The following is an 18,041-nucleotide window of genomic DNA, read 5'->3' as shown; positions in this document are numbered from 1 at the left end:
GGTAGAATGCATGACATCACTTTTTCAAGAACATTTGTTATACAGCATTTTTGTGTTATCATTAATAAGGCCTCATGGAAAAAGGATGCATCATTTATATAGAAGGATAATCAAAGACTGAAAAAAAAGCCATATTAGACCACTCATTTGAAAGATTTTATTGTATCATAGTCACTTCATATGTTGTGAAACAATTTTCTACAATCTTGAGCTTTTCTTCAGAAAGCAGGTTTTCCTGTTTTAGTTGTCCAATAAGAGCTTCCAGGGATTTGAGCCTACCTAAAGTTTTTCTTTCCTGTTTTTCAAGGACAGTTATCTTAGAATGCAGCTTTGCAATTTTTTGCCAGAGATGATCCCTGTCTATGTCTTGTCTGGAATATGAATGCTCAGTTTGTAATATTTCAGTTTCACCATAATTGTTTATATATGCAGATTTTTGAATTTCTATTTCTTCCATGTCTATGAACTCCTGTTTAATAGGCATGAAAGAACTACTTACCGTTGAAGGCTCTTTAGAACACTCAGCAGGTACAATGATAGCAATGACAGATTCTTCATTTCCATTAAACTGTTCAATAGTTCGTGTGATTGTACTGAAAAAAACTGCATTTTCACTTGGCTGTACTTCCACAGAGCAGACTGCAATATGTGAGTTAGGATTCTCAGCTAGATGGTCAATAATTGGTCCACCCGCATTTTTAAATTTCAAAGATGAATCCAGGTATTCAGGGTCTGTAACTTGCAAAACTGTGGCTGCACAACTTAAAAGATTCTCTACTGATGTATGAACATTACTTGCTTCTATGTTCTGGACAGTTTCTGCCATTAAAACAGGCGTTTGCTGAATATGCTGCTCTGATGAACTAAGAATTATGGTGCCTCCTTGCAAGTTTTCTGTGTTCTGAAACAGCACTTTCTGTTGCAGAGGTTTGCTCAGGGTTGATAAGCAAATTGCTTCAGTTTTTTCATCTAGCCTTTCTGCAACTGTGACACTGTTCTTTGGCGAACAAGGCTCAAACGATGCAGATACATTATCCGACTCTACACACACACTGATTTCCTCCCCATCCTCTGTTTTTATCTCTTGTGGCTTGTGCTGAGAAGAGTCTTTTTCCTGGAGAAAAAATGACACCTTTTAACTATAACTACATATAATGCACAAAAATTTCCTCATTGTGTAATGTGCTCTTAAGTAACTATTTTTTTTGATAATCAATCTTTTTCAAGTATAGCTCAAAGATTAAACCAGTAATTTTTCAACAATCCATATATTTATCTCCAATAGAATGTTTTCCTTAACCTTTGTATACCAGAGACATTCTCAAGCATTAGTCTAAAACTCTGTGTAAAATAGTTTCAGGTTTATAAAACTGTTTTATAATTCTTCATGTAAGTTGATGAAACATACAATAGAAGCACCACGTTGCCTCTCTCTGACAAGCTGGTTAGTTTCTCCTATTCTGTGCCCAAACATGTTATTCAATACAAATTAATGATGGATTATGCTGCTTTTGTATTACTGATGCAGCAAAGCAGAAAATCCTGTTTTTTCCACCTAATGTAATTCAGTGGACTGATGGTTCTTTCAGACAACCGCCAAGCAACTTTACTTTCACAGAAATTTAGAACAATGGCAGAAAAGAAACCTAGATCTTCAGTGCATAAGTAACTGCAGTGGGTTACATGGGTGCACGTGTGCATTCATGCATATGTGGTATGCATGCACATCCACACAGGTTGATTTTTAAATATACAAGCAAGCATGGTGCTGAAAGTTTGAACATTCCATAAGGATGGAGACATTTCTTTTATGACTCATGGTAAGTTAACAAGTGGAAAGACCTTACATTGATACTGCTTCTATTTTTACCATCATCATCATCATCATCATCAAGGCTTGTCCTTCCCTGGCTACACTCTCTTCTCCCCATCTACACAAATCACATATCCCCCATGTTTAGGATTAGAATCTAAATAAGCTTTTTGATATGTTGGTCATTAATATAAAAATATACTAACGTTGTGTGGTATATTTTTTCAATAGGTTTGATTTTGAAGAGGGCAAGCTGTAGAAGTTGTAGTCATGTTAGGCCAGTAGACTAAGAATAAAAACAAAACAAAAAACCTGTAAGCAACTTCAACTTTGCTAACTAAATATAAAAATAAGACAAGCAAGTATTAATAAGAACGTGAGGACAGGATGTAAAAATGGTGTGTGGTGAAAAAAGACAAGTCATTCTAAAGTGTACATTCATAAAGATATGTCTAGTTCAGACCGCCCATACTGTTGACTAATCAAGCTGTTCAGTGTTTTCTATGTTCTTCATAGATAAGAATTAAGTAGGAGTTCAGCAGAAGGACATGGGTTCCATTGCATTGCAATTTAGTTTTGTAACACACTTCAAAATTTAGAGGATTGAGAAAGTTATGTAAATAGTAAAAGCAGTTTCCTTACCTGTAGTACTATCATCTCCAAAGGGGATACCTAATACTCAGTCAGTCCTAGAGATTTAAGAATACAGGGTATCTCCCAGAAGCTGAAACAGGGCTTCTTTGATTGAATTTCTGGGTCCTGCTTCATCTGTTCAGAGAACTGAGAAAACACCCAGATTCTCCTGAAATTCTAACCTAAAGTCCTCCCAGAACCACTGTTAGGCTGAAGAGAGAGAGGGAGAGAAATCCCCCCCCAAAATCCCATCTGGGTAGAGCACTCACAAGTAGAGCTTTGAGGAACCCCTGTTTGTTTTGTATAGAGACATAAGACTGAGCCTCAATATGTAGCTGCAGAACCTCAAGCATGTGAGCGAGGGATACGGTTTAAGGGATAAAACCCCAAAACACACCATCTCCAAAGCATGGAATGAAGGCCCATCACTATTTGACTGATTGAGCAGTGGGCATCCATACAGGAGAAGAGAGATCCTTCATATATACATGTTTTCTTTAGGTTAAACACATATCTCAGGAGTTCTAGTGCCACACTGGCCTTCCTTTCAGTCAGAACACTGAGTGAGAGGTTGTTTGCCCAAAACCTGTTAGTAGAGCTAGGCATTGGGCCCTATGAAGGAGAATCTCAGCTTTCATTAAAAAACCTCCTAACCTTTGTCTTTGCCGTGATAGCTTTAGAAACAAACACAAGCCAATGTAAAATTATCACTAGTGTTGAAATGAGCAACTACCTAGGCTCCATTTCTGCACAGGATCTTAATTATTTCCCCAATCACATACATTTTTCATGTAAAAGGTCAATTAAGTTTGGAATGTGTTCTAAAGAATCATCTTGCATCTCTAGGAGTTCATGAGAGATGCACGCTATACCCCAGCCTGATGTGCCTATTAAAAAACAAACAAAGTCTGGGAGTTGGGACATAGGAGCGTAAGCACCTTTATGGATCTGAGCTTCTGATTCTATGGTAAGCAGGGTGATGCAAGTGTCTAAGAAAGGAGAAGATGAATACATCCTGCTGTTACCTGGAACAGCTGCCAGATACAGTCAGTGAAATGAGCCTCCATGAGGTGCTGGGGAGGGGAAGCATGCAATATTAAGAGGTATAGTGCCTTGGACAGAGGTGGAAATATTAACTGTTTTTTTTCCTTTGCCAGTGACAAGAGAGGAATATAAAACTGATGCTTTCCCCCTCCTTGTTTCGGGCATTCCCAAAACAAAGTTTTATCCAGGGAATGTTTCATATATTTCTGACTGGGAAGAAAATGTGAAGGGAAACTAGTTAAAATTTTGGCAACATCACCTCAAAGTATTTGTATAGCTTTACAGATCAGTTATCTATGTTACATCTCCTCTATAAAGAGAGTGATTAGACTATGAACACAAATATAAAAAATGGAAGGTTATGCTTCTGCTGAATGCAAATCACTACCTCTACATTTAGAAACCAACTAATGTTTAAGCAGTAATTATTTGAGGCAAGAACCATCTTTTTGTTTTGTGTTGTACTGTGCCCAGCACAATGGGGTTCTGGCGCATGACTAAGGCTTCTAGCAGCTATGGTAATACAGAGAATAATAATTTAATTCCATAAAGATTTTTAGATCATCCCAAAAAATTACGACTACTGCGTCATGAACTGCTGAATTTTCTTTCCATATTTTTAAGAAACTCATCATAGTTTTTGTCATAGAGAGTTAAAACCTGTTTACATTAAGTTCACCTGCAATTCAAGGAAACTTACACTTATTTCTGGACTTCATTTATTATATTTTAAATGTTAAAAGTCTGTGTTAAAATGTTTTCTTTTTCAATGTTAAAGTAGCTAGATAGACACAAATTTCAGTTTTATAAATTACGCCATGATGGAGACTAAATACCCATCTCTGTACCTTGCCTCCAACACTTCTCTCTTCTGGATGTTTCAGAGAAAAGCAGTACACCCCTGTAGTCTCCTTCAAAACATTTATACTAAACAATACTATGATATGTGTGAGGCACTGGGTCTTTACCTAACTAGTTGTATGGCAAATATCTTCATGACACAACATGAGGATGAAATAATAGAAGGTAGATAGTCCTTACAATTTTTATTCTGGCTAGTTTAAAAGCAGATCCCAGTAGTTATTCATACAAACTGTAAAACGATTCTGTGCCCATTACCATTTACAAGATGTAACCATTTTTGTACTTGTGTGTAAAAGGAATACCTGAGAAAGCAACTCGTATTGGAAAATTTTAACTAAACAAGATTTGAGTATTATATTTCTGAAAGAATATATGAAGTATACTTAAGTTCTGAAAAAGGTATGAAGAAGCTGATGATAATCCATTGTGGCATATTATACTCTATAAAGCAGTAACTGCTTTGCAGGGATATGCCAATGAAATACATAGCAATGAAAAATAGCAATATTTTTATAATTTGAGCCCGGACTCCTGATCCATTAGTGGTTTTTATATTAGAGAGAGGATCGTCAAGAAAGGGAAGACATACACATGCTGAAACTAAAAACATTTAGAAAAGCTAATGTTTTTATACCATATGAATATATTTACTGTTAATAAGAAGCCCCTAACAAAATTAGCTATCTGAAGCAAAATAGTAGCTGTAAAAGAAACATTAGTATTTGGACAGAAATTACCTAACAGCAATACTTCCAAGATTGGGTCTCTCAATCAAAAGTATGAAACTATTAGATGTTCAAAAGAAATGTTTTCTGAGTATTACTTTGTATGTGTGGTTTTGAAAATTATACTCTACTAGTAGCCAGCCAACGCAGCTCTGTATTAAATAATAAAATGACACATTACCTGATCATCAGGCAAAGAGAAAATAGTTGGTATTGCAGTATGTTTCAAATATCGAATTCCCCATCGCACATCAAGGGAGTCAGGGGTAAAATGGTCACTGCACAGGAGCTGGTGCTTACTGGGAGTCCATGTGTCACGCTTCATATTCCGCAACCATTTCTCAAGTCTTTCTTTATCATGAAGTGGAAACCTGGTTTAAAAGATTTGCACAAAATTAGTTTTATACTTTTTTCAAATAAAATCTCTTCATCCCATTCCTAAATCTTCCCTTACATAAGAATCTATCCTAGGTTTTTATACAGAGCTTATTATCATGGCATATAAGTGCTAAATCCAGTAACCATGAAATTTACATCTAGATAATCATGTGCGGCTCCAGTGAACTCAATGGTAAAACTCTCACTGATGTCAAAGGTGACATCCGACCCCAAAACCATCCAATATGGGCTGATCCGGGAACCCTTGCTCAAAAAATGGTTTCCACTGAAGTCCCTGGGAATACTTGCTTCAGTAGAAAAGTAGGAGGATGTGGTCCTTACTTTGTTTTAATAAATAAGCAAGCAATTCACAAATTATTGGATTCCACCTATTACTTTAATTTTGTTTTCATTATATTTCTCTTAATCTATTTAAGCACATTCCTGAGTTTTGGTTTTTTATTCGAAAAGCCACTCTGTTAGTGTAGGTTAAAAAAATGTATAAAATATAATAAGAAAAAAGTGTTTCTGTCTCACTCTCATGAAACATGAGATCTAGAAAGTGAAAGACTAAAGCTAACAAAAGGAAACTGACTGGAGTAATTTCTATCATCCAAATTAAGTGAAAAGAAAAAGGAAGCACAAACATTGGCAAGATTTGTTTAAAATTTATTTTTAAAATACTGTTATGCAAAGTGACATACAAACCCCAGGGGAAACAGAATGTAGTGGAGGGTTAAACAGAAACAATGTAAGCAAAGTCATGAAACTTGTCTAGTGATTCAGTTTCCTGCATGCCACATCTGGAAGTTTATAGACCAACAGTTTTAGGTAAAATCAGTATGTTACCAGTGCAATCACTTAAAAAAAAAAGTGAAGCATTCCCATGTACAGTAACATTATCATTCAGCCCAACCTCTCAGTTCACATCTTTCAGCAAAAGACACTACAAGACACCAAAAAGGTTAGCATTCTCAGTTCCTTCAATATCTCTTTCGTTTTGACATATAGCCAACCATAATACACACATCAAATCACTGTCACACTCAAACCACAACCTTAAGATTCCCTGTTAAGGTATCAATGATAACAGGGTGTCCTGGGGATGTGAAAAGTACTGTAGATGTCAGTAGTGGGGTTGGGATGAGTGGTAAAATTCATCAGGTATTCCTGGCACCTGATGAAGGCATGTCTAGCCTAGAGCCTTTTTTGCAGAGCCCACATTATGCCTTAATCCCAATGGGCAACCAGATCCTCAGCCTCCTTGGGTTTACCCTGACACAGACCCAGTCCCTGAACCCTCTTTTACTCTCCAGCTGCTTTTAATAATGCTTTAATGTTTATTTCCGTTCCTAGCTAAACACTGACCAGGCCGAACCGCTGTCCAAAGGCGCAGCAAGCCCCAAGTTGGCCTGTGCAATGAGCAGAGCGGGGCTGAGGAAGGGGATCTGGAGCGGGGAGGTGGGGACTGCAGATCTCAGAGCAACTCCCCCGGCCCGGCAGGTCCTCCCGGAGGGGTATAGGGTGGTTAAGCACATGGCCTAGAGCCCATGCACAGCACGTCCTGCGCCCCCGCTAGAGACCCCGCAGTGACAGCATGGAGCGGCCTGGGCCCGAGGGAGAGCGAGGAGCGGGCAAGGGGGAGGCCCCGCTCCCAGGGCCACGGGCCCGACCCGACGGGGTGCGATCGCGCCCTGTCGCTGCCGCCTTAGGACGGGGGGTGGCGGGGCCTGGGCTCCGGCGATGCGTCCCCTCCCGCCGCCCCAGCCCGCCCGGCCGCCCCGGCGGCTCTCACGGGTAGAAGCTCAGCTTGCGCTGGTCCCTGGCGCTCTGGCCTCCCCGGTTCTTGCAGCAGGACGCGGCGCAGTATCGCGGCATAGCGGGCGCTGGAGGACCCAGCCCGGGGCAGGAACCATAGACACAAGCTGCGGGGCGCGGGGATCGCCGAGACACCGGCAGACACTGGGCGCTCGCCCCGACCGCAGCCCCACTTCCGCTTCCTCAGGTCTCCGACCCGGCTCAGAAACCGGAAGTGACGAAACTGAAGGGTTAATAGCAGCCTTCCACGTGCACTAGAGCGGGGTTGTCACGTGAGATAGGGCAGCCAATAGTGTAGCGTTTCGTGTAGGATTCGCTCTAGAGTGACGGCCGCAGTGTTCATCCACCCAGATCAGGGGGACGAGGAGCGCGCGAAGCAGCAGGTCAGTGTAGTGGGGAGGCCACAGGGCCCCGGTTTTTGCGTTGGGGGAGGGGCTAGAGTAGGGGTGCAGCGATGCGGGTGGAGGTTCCTTGGGGGAGGGGGCCTAGATGTGGGGATGTATTGGGGGAGGGGGCCAAGGGTGGGTGTGTATTGGGGGGTGGCGGGATTTCTCTGCTCTGTGGGGTGGGATGTTTTTGTTTCAGTCACTTTGATGTATCTCAGGTTCTCGGGTCTTGCTTTTTAGTCTCTCCCCCGGAGGGAGGGTATGTGAAGCGCTGAGCTCTCTTCTGTATAGGGGCGACTATATTTGTGTGGTGCTGCACTGCTGCCTTGGCATTTGGACACTGGGTTTATTTACAACTTTTTCTTTTTTTGTCCTTTTTTTTTTTTTTTTTTTTACATGATCGTGTCTAATCAGTATAATGAGGTTTAATTTGTCTGTGAGAAAGGTGCGCTGGGGGAAGAGGTAATCTCCTCCCCTCTCAGACTTCAATCAATTCTCTCCATGATGAATTCTCCAGAATAATAGTAAACCCCATAATTTTATTTTCATGAAAGTTATGGGGGGGGGGGTCAGCAATTAATTGACCACATACAAACTGCAGTGGTCTTTAGAAGTTCTTAGTAGCATGGCTGAGGATTCTAGCTTACTCCCCAGCAAAGTGAACTGATGCTTGGGAGAGACAAATGATGATACAAGACTACTATATTTAAACTTGCTGTGGTGGTCACAGTTGAGTGAGAGCCTTTGCCATTTGTAAGGACTTTGTACTAGCTCTATGTCCACTAAATTGCAGTTACATTTAATTTAAGTCATAAAATAGGATGGCTTTGTGTTGGGTTAAACCTGCTAGATTCCTTCCCCTTTTGTTTCAGTTTTCAAAAGAGTGGCAGGTAAAGAGAAGGAAAGATCTCATTCTCAAGTACTGGTTACATTCTACAACATAGGTCTTAGTGTCTTGATAGAGTTATATAAAATACCTTTTATGCCCTTGTAATTGAGCCTTGTATTAATAGTTCGGTGGTGTTTGTAAGAGCTGTCTCAAAGTCAAGCTGTTCCACTTGGTGCATTAAAAATTGTATGTGATTGGTACTATTATTCATGGACTTCTGTATATGTAAGTAGGGCTTTGCAAACAAAAGAGATGGTAACTATTTGTTCTCCTGTCCCCTGAAGGTAGGGCAAGAAATAACAGGCTCAATCTGCAACAAAGGAGATTTAGGCTAGCCATTAGGAAAATCTTTCTCACTATAAAGGTAGATAAGATCTGGACTAGCTTTCCTAAGGAGGTTGTGGAATCCCCATCACTGGAGGTTTTTAAGAACAGGTTTGATAAAAACGAGTCAGGGATGGTCTACATTTACTTGGTCCTGCCTCAGTGCAGGGGGTTGGAGTTGATGACTTCTCGAGGTTTCTTCTAGCCTTATGTGTCTATGATTCTATTTGTTACAAAGCTCCTACTACTGTCATATTCAATTATCTTGAAATGCATGAACATACGCACAGTAAGATGATAGAAACAAGCTTTCAGGATTATGTATTTGCCTCTAAGGGAGAAGTAGCTTGTTCATTTAATTATTTAATCAGTTTAATTATGGATTGAAAACTGGCACTGAATATTCCCTTGCTGGCCTGTAATATTAATTCTAAAGAAAATAAAATGTTGCATTTAAAATTTATAACCAGAATAACGATACTGTTGAAATCTTTATCATTCAGCTAATTATCCAACAAAGGTTTAAATACTTCTTATTTTGTGACCTTAAATTCTCTCGTGATTTATTGACAAATGGGCCGAACTAAAATGCTGAGATCAGGTTCTCCCACTAATTCTCATTCAGAATCACAAAACTCTTTTTAAGGGATTGTATCTGATAGCTAAAACCTAATAAGGATTTTTTAATAAAGAAAAAATGTTAAAGGTAACACACTTAAAAAAAAAGGCATACTTAAAGCAGTTTATAGCTCTGAACACTTCCATGTAAAGTTTTCAGCCAGATATGGCAACATTTTGATGACTAGTACATGAAGGAGGGAAAGTGAAAGAAAAAAAGGAGGAGGTAAACTGAAAGAAAAAAAAGGTAAGCAGAATAAATGGTGACTTTTTTTTTTAATGGTTGTTATAGTAAAGGTACTGATACTAACAGATAACAGCCTAATAAAATGGATTTAAATAAAGCTTTTGGTGCTGCCAAGAAAAAAGTGCATCTGTTTTACATAATACCATGTTAGTAAATTCATATTGTAGTAAAGAAAATATACTGTCAGCTATTAATAGTTAGAGCTAACCAGATATACAGGACATGCTAGTCTTTTGTGATAGCCTTTTGTCAATTAAAATACTTTTAAACATTAGCTATTTTCAACATGCTTTTGTGTAAATAAACAAAGTAAGTAAAGTCTGAATAGCATGGGGATGTTGAAACAAGCTGATCGTTGCATAAGGTTTGTATTGTTAGAAATAGCGTTTTCAGGAATTTTGCCTAAAACATTCTGAAGAACAGCCAGTTTACTCTGAATTGGGATTTTTTTTAAAATATGGTACAACTTCAGTATTGTATTTTTCATATAAAAATTAAAATGCTTTACAAATTCTATACAAGACAATAGACAGTATGTAGTGTAAAACTGTTTTGCAGGAAAGAGTAGTTTAAAATAATTGAAATTAGTGTATTTGGTAATAATGCCAGTATACAAGTAATAGAAGTTGAGAAGCTTAAGTGGAGTGAAAAGATTTGAAGGTAGGAGCGGAGAAAGAGACAGGTAGTTTGTAGCAGTTTTTGGGGAGCTGCAGGAGTGATTTCTGGCCTGACTGCCCTTCAGTAGTGGGAGTGGATAGAGGAGTCAGATGCTAGAATGAGCAGGGGTGCATAGAGCCCATCTCTGAGAGAATGAGGCAATCTTGTAAATAAGGAGGGCAGTTTTGAAAAAGATACTAGAATGAAGAGGAAGCCCATGGACGTGTTTAGAGATGGGCCAGATGTGCTTCTGTTTCAGGCTACTTGTGTGAGAAGTGCAGCAGTGTTGTGCACTTGCTGGCTTAGGGAAAGCTGATTTTTGGAAGTCTGGGGAAGAAGGCATTTTACTGATCAAGGTGTTAAGAGATGATTGGGCAAATGTTTCAGCATACGTGGAATAAAAGGGTTTATCTGAGCAATGTAATGGCAGTGGTAATAAGAAGATGTATAGACAGGATATGGAGTTTTGGGGTTCAAGATGAAGTCAAGATTATGGATTGTAGTGACAAATTGGGGTTAACTAATGTGGGTGCTTGTCGTGCTCAAGAAAAGCATGCCTGACTCTATGGGATTGAGATGAAAAGCCACAGGTCCATACCTGTGAAGAGTGAACAGGCAAGAAACACTAAAAGTGTGGAAAAACATGTACAGATTAATGGTATTCAGTGTCAAGGTGGTAAAGTTTGAGATTAATGAACAAGGGAAGAGAATAGATGTAAAAAAGAAGAGGGACTAGAAAGCTTCCTGTACTTGTACTAATGTATTTAGTATTGAGCAAGAGAGATGCCAGAATGAATTGTACACTTGGCATCTAAATACACTGATCAAAATATAGTCCCGTTTTGAGACTAGCCCTTAGAACACAGACTCTTGGCATGCTACCAGCCATGCAAATGTTTAGGAGGGCATTAGAGATATATATATCTGTAGTCTCCAAAGGGTTGGGTAGTAGGATGTCAGAGCATACAAATAGTATTGAATATACTTTCAGTATTAGTAGTCACTGAAAAGATAAACTATTTTAATAGGCTGTTTAGGCCTGATTTTAAGTTCAAAACCAAAAGGAAACCCTCTATTTATTTCAATACAAATGGGCCTACAAATAAAGCTGTGTGTAAAGTCTTGTCTTATTGCAGCTAAATATTGGGTTTGATCTTTAACTATGAATTCTTTTTATGGATATATGTGCTTCTTAAAATCCCTTGTAATCAAGGAACTCCACAAAACAGAATTTGTTTGTAGCAAATGTTTTAGGGCCCCTATCATCCAAAATCGATGACAGCCATCAAAGCCATACAGACAGAATTCTAACTGATTCAGGGGAAGTAGAATGGAGCTGTCATCAAGGCAAGAAATGTATTGGACCCAGGCTCAGATTCAACATTTTCCCTCTCTGAGTTACAGTCAGTAATTCCCAGGAGAACTAGTGTGTCCACTCACTCACCTAATTCTGCACTAAGATGATATATTATTTTCTGAGTATGCTCAGTGCAGTCCCTTGGCATTCTGCTGGCTGGATGAAGTCCAACTCTATCTTTGGGAAGTCTGCATCCCCACTACATATCTTGAATGTCCCTTAGAATAAGGAGAAGCTTCCAAGTACTATATAGTTAGGTTTCTTCTCGGAAGGATTCCTAGTATGCTGACTAACTGAATATAGCATGTGCCTCTTTTGTAATTGGTACTGTCTGTTAACATCAAGCTTTTCTGTTTAAGTGACTGATGATGTGTGTTGTGTACAGATTTACTGGTCAACATTTCCTTAACCTGGCATTAGCTTGTTTTTTAGCTCAAACTTTTTATCAGTATCTCTGATAGATTGTACAAATCTTGACTACCTGCTAAATCGGCTATTTTAATATTCACAAATACCACACACTGAAAGTTCCCCAGTGCACTTTGATCTTATGTTCTAAAGCTGTCTTAGGTCTTATGGAAAGCTTCAACCCAGAGTGAATTGCAAGCGCTCAGTTCGCTATTGATATATGGATGGCCTACACATCTAACTCCCAGTGATACTGATTATAAGTCCTCTGTATCAAGACTATTGTTGACCTTTTAGTTATCAAAACTGCAGTTAAAATTTAATTAATACCAAGTCCATCTCATGTTTTTGTTCACCTGGAAAGGAGAAACCTGCATTTTGTAATGGGACTCTGTTGCTAGTGATCTCTTGCTCCACCACAGTAACCTCTTAGGCCATTCAGCTGGCCCTTTGAAATTAAGAGTGGGGGTTGGAATTCAGATTCTTTCTTGGAGGTCAGCACTAGGCCCGGTAGCAGCCCAGTGTTTTATGAAGAGAGTGACTTGCTTAGGCTTCTGCTCAGTAGAGGCAATGGTTCTTGCCGGTTCCTTCTCAACCTCTTTGGATGGCTCCAGCACAGCACAGCTCTTTTTTCACTTTCTTTTGAATGCTGCTGCTTGCTATCTGGTGACAGACAGGTATTCCTAAAAACAGTATATGTAGCTGATTGACAAAATACAGAAAGCAAATACTGGGCCTTGTAATGAAAATGGCTAGTTAGTGAAGCCCAAATGTTGGTACCAAGACTGTGGGAGGTAGATGAGGCAAGTGTAAATGTGAACAAAGAAGAAACTATGGGTATTTCTGTTGCAGGTGACAGCAAGGTATGGAGATAATTCAGATCCCCAAACCCATCATACTGCATACTGAAAATTCTGCAGAAGGGAGATTCTCCAGCAAAAGTGAAATTAAACATGGTTCCATCTCTAATTTTTGCATGGTTCCTACTTTTAAACATTATAGACTTACCTGTTTTAATTAGCGTGGATACAACTGAATTGTCTTAAGTTACTGCCTAACTTCAGAGCAAAAAATTGTGACCATTAATATTCAAGTATTTTTCTGTCTTTTCTAGGCGCTTCAGAAATGGCTACCACACAGTCTATCTTCACATTTGCTCTCTGCATTTTAATGATAACTGAATTAATATTGGCTAGAGAAAGCTACTATGACATTTTAGGAGTTCCAAAAAATGCATCTGACCGCCAGATCAAGAAGGCATTTCACAAACTGGCCATGAAGTACCACCCAGACAAAAACAAGAGTCCTGGTGCAGAAGCAAAATTCAGAGAAATTGCAGAAGGTAATATAAATTATGTAATAGGATTAATGAGGGCTATGAATTGTGTAAGTCTGTGGGCTGGAAAATGTCTGTCTATACTCCGTTAACTTCTCTGCTGGGTTAAAAATTACACCAGTTTAGATATAGCAGGTTGTGTGTCATAGTCAGATCTAAAAGAGGGCCACAAAAGTGCTCCTGGTCAAAGGCACCTATGACAGTATCTTTGTCTACCAGAACTAGAAATTTTCTAGTAGTAGCTAGAAGTGTCTTGTCTTAAAATAGGTCTGATTACTATTTTAATTGTTCCCCCCACCCCCAGCTGAATTTTAACATGTTTTCAGTGACTGCTGTCTGTAACAACTTCAGACAGAAACAAATACTTTAACATTTAGCCTTTAAATGGATATTTCATCACACATTTACTAGTGGCTAATTCTATTAAAATTGAAATGAGTGGCAAGGAGCAAAATAATAACTAGAAAGGGGGTTTTAAGTATGTGTCATAAATGTAACCTTTTCAGTATGAATATATAATACCATAAAGTGTAATTGCAACTCCACTCTTCTCAGCGGTGTCTGTGACGCTATCAGTCGTTCCTCTTTTCATGTTCTATAGGTGCTATTGATTCTTTCTCTTTGTGTATATTATTGAACATCGTCATGAGAAAACAATGCATTGTAATGGCCCAAGTCACACTTCTTTCTAACAGCGGAGTTAGAACTTCCTTTGTGTAGTGTTGAAATTAACAAATAGATCAGAAATATGGTTGAAAATGTCCTAACTGGGCATGGCACACGTTGAAGTCCAGTGTTCTCTTGTGAAATAGAAATATTGACAGACCCATAAATTTTTACAAGCTATGGTCCTGGGCCAAAGTTCAGGTCGAAACTTCATTTCCTTTTCTAAATAAACCTAGATTTGAGTATTGCGTGTATCATTAACTTGTTCATGCGAAGCACCACTATTTTGTTTGTAAACCAACCTTGTTTCCCTGCTGTTCTGCATTAAGCACAGTTTGGTTTAGAGATGTGTACTGCAGTACCTCTGCAACATAGCTTGTTCCCACTGCTTTGATAAAATTATCAAATGGAAAGCTTATTTGAAACCCATCACAGGATGACAGAGTTTCTGTGATAGGAAGTGTTGAACAATTTGAAAGAAGGGGAAAGAGCTTGGCTTGCCAAGTCTTTTTACATTCACCCTTATTCCATTGCCATTTGAAAGAAAATATTTAACTGCTGTTCTTTAGTGCCTGGTGGTTAAAATACTAATTTAAATAGAATATAGTCTTTAAGGATAAAATTACATTTTGTCTTGACTTAATGCATGAGAACACTTATGTGGTTATTTTAGAATGACATGAATGTTCAGTGAAGTTGTGGCTTAACTTCATTACAGGTATAAGGAAAGTATCACTTTCATTTGTGCTTGTTATCACTGATGTGCTTGCCGCTTGAGAAAAAAGTGAATGTGATTTTTGACAGGAAGATTTAAATCTGACTGTACGTGACATTCTGACCTAACTTCTCATTTCAATACTTCTACAGCATATGAAACGTTATCGGATGAGAATAAACGAAAAGAATATGACCAATTTGGCCATGGTGGAGGACAAGGAAATAATGGAAGCCCATTCCAACAGTCATTTAATTTCAACTTCGATGACTTGTTCAAAGATTTTGACTTTTTTGGGCAAAACCAAAACTCACGGTCAAAGAAGCATTTTGAAAATCACTTCCGGGGTCATCGGGAGGCTCACAGCAGGCAAAGACGTTCTTTCCAAGATTTCTCCTTTGGAGGTGGACTGTTTGATGATGTGTTTGAAGATATGGAAAAAATGTTTTCTTTCAGCGGCTTTGACAGTGCACACCAGCACACAGTACGAACTGATAGCAGATTCCATGGATCTAGCAAGCATTGTAGGACTGTCACTCAGCGCCGAGGAAACATGGTTACTACATACACAGACTGTTCGGGACAATAACACTTACTTTTTCTTCCATATTTCTCTTCCCGTTTCCTCACCTTGATTTTTCTTGGTTAATTGCTAATATGGAACAGAAACTCTTCTCTGAACTGTCTGATAAACTATTAAAGTATTTAATGTAATTGCAGTAAAGAAATTCAGTTAAACTAATTATTGCATCTGAAACAACCTGCAGCGAAGTGGAAGATGAGTGCCTCATTATCTGACTAGAAAGGGGGTGTGTGGGCGGAAATAAATCCCATATCATAAAACAAGATAAATGTTCACTAAGTTGAAATATATTTCAATCTTTTAACATATGAGGAGTTTTTTATATTCTTAACTTAATGTGACTTTTGTCTATGCCCCTGGTAGGATGTTTGACTTACTGATGCATGTGTAGCCACATGAGTTAAACTAACTTATTGTGAAGTGTTACACTTAAAACTTCCTTTTTTTTTTTTTTTTTTTTTTTTAATCTAAATTATCCTTATAGACTAGACTTGCAGTATTCAGCTGCTGTAGACGATGTGGAAACTATGTATAATTCACACACAATACAGCAGTGGAAATTTAGCTCATCTCCATTTTAACTTGCATGATCAGTTCTAAATGTGAAAGTAGAACATCTTTAGAACCATGTAATGAACAGTGTAAGAAACCATTGTCTGGAGTTTAGAAGTTTGTTTGTATTTCGAAATGTCCTTTCATTGGCCACAAGCCTGTAAAGACTTTAGCTTGAGCATAACTGTACATATGTGAGTTGTCTGACTTCAGTGGGACTACTTTTTGTGTGTAAAGTTATGTACGTGTAAGTCTTTGTAGAATCCTGGACGTTATCTATCTAAAAAGTAAATATGAGAACTTGTATTATTGCAGTACATAACTTGCTGCTTAGTTATTTCCCCCTGGAAAATGGGGTAGTGAAATTTTTACTTTTTAAATTCTCCTCATGATGCTATAGTGAACTTAAACTAAGTAAAATTAGATTCTTGTGTCTGATGTGACTTGTAGGTCAAACAAGTACATTTTTGTAGTAAATAGATCTGCAAACCACTTTGCAGATAGATGTCTTCATTTAAAAGAATTATTGGCCCAGCTTCACAATATGAAAGTTAAAATCTCCTCAAAGTGAATAAACAGCAAAACTGAAAGTTAGACTTCTTGTGGTATTTATTTAGTTACATTTGGCAATTGAGTCTGCTGTAATGGTGGCATCATACTAAAATTGTCATTTCCTGTACAGCCATCAATGAAGTCTATAAGCCAATATAAACTGGAAGGAAAACCCTCGGTATTCAAATGTCACCCTAATAGATCTCTACATCAATCCTTGAAGATTTTCTTTGACTACATGGAAGTCCAGCCAGTCCTATATTAATACTCAATGTATCAAACTGCATCTTTTCAGTAAGATGGCCGCCACGCACAGTTGAGGATTGCCAGTGGTAACTTTAATTTTTAGAAATACATTTCACTTAATTTATGTAAACTTACTTTTTACGTTGATTGAGCAAACAAATAGAGTGCAGGCTTCTGTAAGTTGCTGTGTCCTAAATAGATTTCATCTGTTTAAAAAGCCCTAGACTAATTTTTATTGTAAGGAAGAGACTTTGCCCTTCAGCTCTCATTTAATATTCCTCAGCTACATCCTCACTCATCGTGCTAAACTTCCCACGACTGTCAATATCGTCTTTTGTTAAATTTCACTCACCTAGAAGTCTAGAAAGGATTTTTGTGTTATATTAAGTGCTTTCTCTTTCATCCTTTGTCTACTTTATTTATAAATTGACTAATACCTCATATTGTGTCTTTATAAAAAGCCAGTAATTTGTGAAACCTTATCAGAATGTGCAATATTCTTATGCCAAGAGAAATTTGCTTTTGTGTTTTGTGCAAGTAAATTTTAATTCTGTTGTGTACTTTAATGTAAATGTCTGCACTTTTTCCATAACATACTTCATATGGATATTAATCCTATGGATAAGTTTAAGCAAAAATAGCACCTGTCGTTCATATAACATGGATATGGAAGTAAACAAATATTTAAAACTTGAGTGCACTCTTGTAAACTTTTTTTCCCACGTCATCAAGATTACAAACATCTTAGTACTGTTTGGGGAAAACCTCCTTTTCTTTTGCAGAAAAATTGTACACACTAAATGTTGGCGTAAGAAGGGCATACCAGCAAAATATATTCAGGTTGTATATTGCTGAACGCTCATTAATGGTGTAGATTGCTAAAACTCATCCAGGTAAGAGGCATCTTAGTAAGGAAGGTGTACAAGATTTATTTATTTTTATTTTATTTGTTTTTAAGTGGAAAGACTAATAATTTATAAACTGCACTCTAAGGAGTTCCGGTTCTGTTGATTCTCATGGGCTTAAAGTTTCCTACCAGAAGTAGGCTTCCACTAAATTCCTTCTCTCTTTAGCAGGGCCTGAGCTCTTCTTTTTGGCTGTTGACCCAACTCTCTTGCCAAGGAGAGGCCTTTACCCAAAATTCTCCACCTACCTCAGAATAAAACAAGCCCAAACTATCCTGATTAATTGCATGTGGTACGCTTGAAACACGCAGCTCATTACCCCTCT

The 18,041-nt window shown here is 38.3% G+C and overlaps 2 protein-coding genes across 2 annotated transcripts; one reads left to right on the top strand and one right to left on the bottom strand.

The window, feature by feature from the left end:
• Positions 1–143: 143 nt before the first annotated feature.
• THAP5 (THAP domain containing 5) lies at positions 144–7,478 on the bottom strand. Its single transcript, XM_032793431.2, has 3 exons — positions 7,253–7,478; positions 5,261–5,450; positions 144–1,114 (listed from the first exon to the last, which is right to left on the bottom strand). The coding sequence occupies exons 1-3, from the start codon at positions 7,333–7,335 to the stop codon at positions 158–160; spliced, it is 1,230 nt and encodes a 409-aa protein (XP_032649322.1). The 5' UTR covers positions 7,336–7,478; the 3' UTR covers positions 144–157.
• Positions 7,479–7,555: 77 nt separating this feature from the next.
• DNAJB9 (DnaJ heat shock protein family (Hsp40) member B9) lies at positions 7,556–17,506 on the top strand. Its single transcript, XM_032793425.2, has 3 exons — positions 7,556–7,658; positions 13,276–13,503; positions 15,031–17,506. Exons 2-3 carry the CDS (start codon positions 13,287–13,289, stop codon positions 15,465–15,467), a joined length of 654 nt encoding a protein of 217 aa, XP_032649316.1. The 5' UTR covers positions 7,556–7,658; positions 13,276–13,286; the 3' UTR covers positions 15,468–17,506.
• The last annotated feature ends 535 nt before the right edge of the window (positions 17,507–18,041 follow it).

The sequence above is a fragment of the Chelonoidis abingdonii genome, chromosome 1, assembly GCF_003597395.2.
Source record: "Chelonoidis abingdonii isolate Lonesome George chromosome 1, CheloAbing_2.0, whole genome shotgun sequence".
In the NCBI taxonomy this organism is placed as follows: Eukaryota; Metazoa; Chordata; order Testudines; family Testudinidae; genus Chelonoidis; species Chelonoidis abingdonii.
This window is presented reverse-complemented; position numbering and strand designations above follow the sequence as displayed.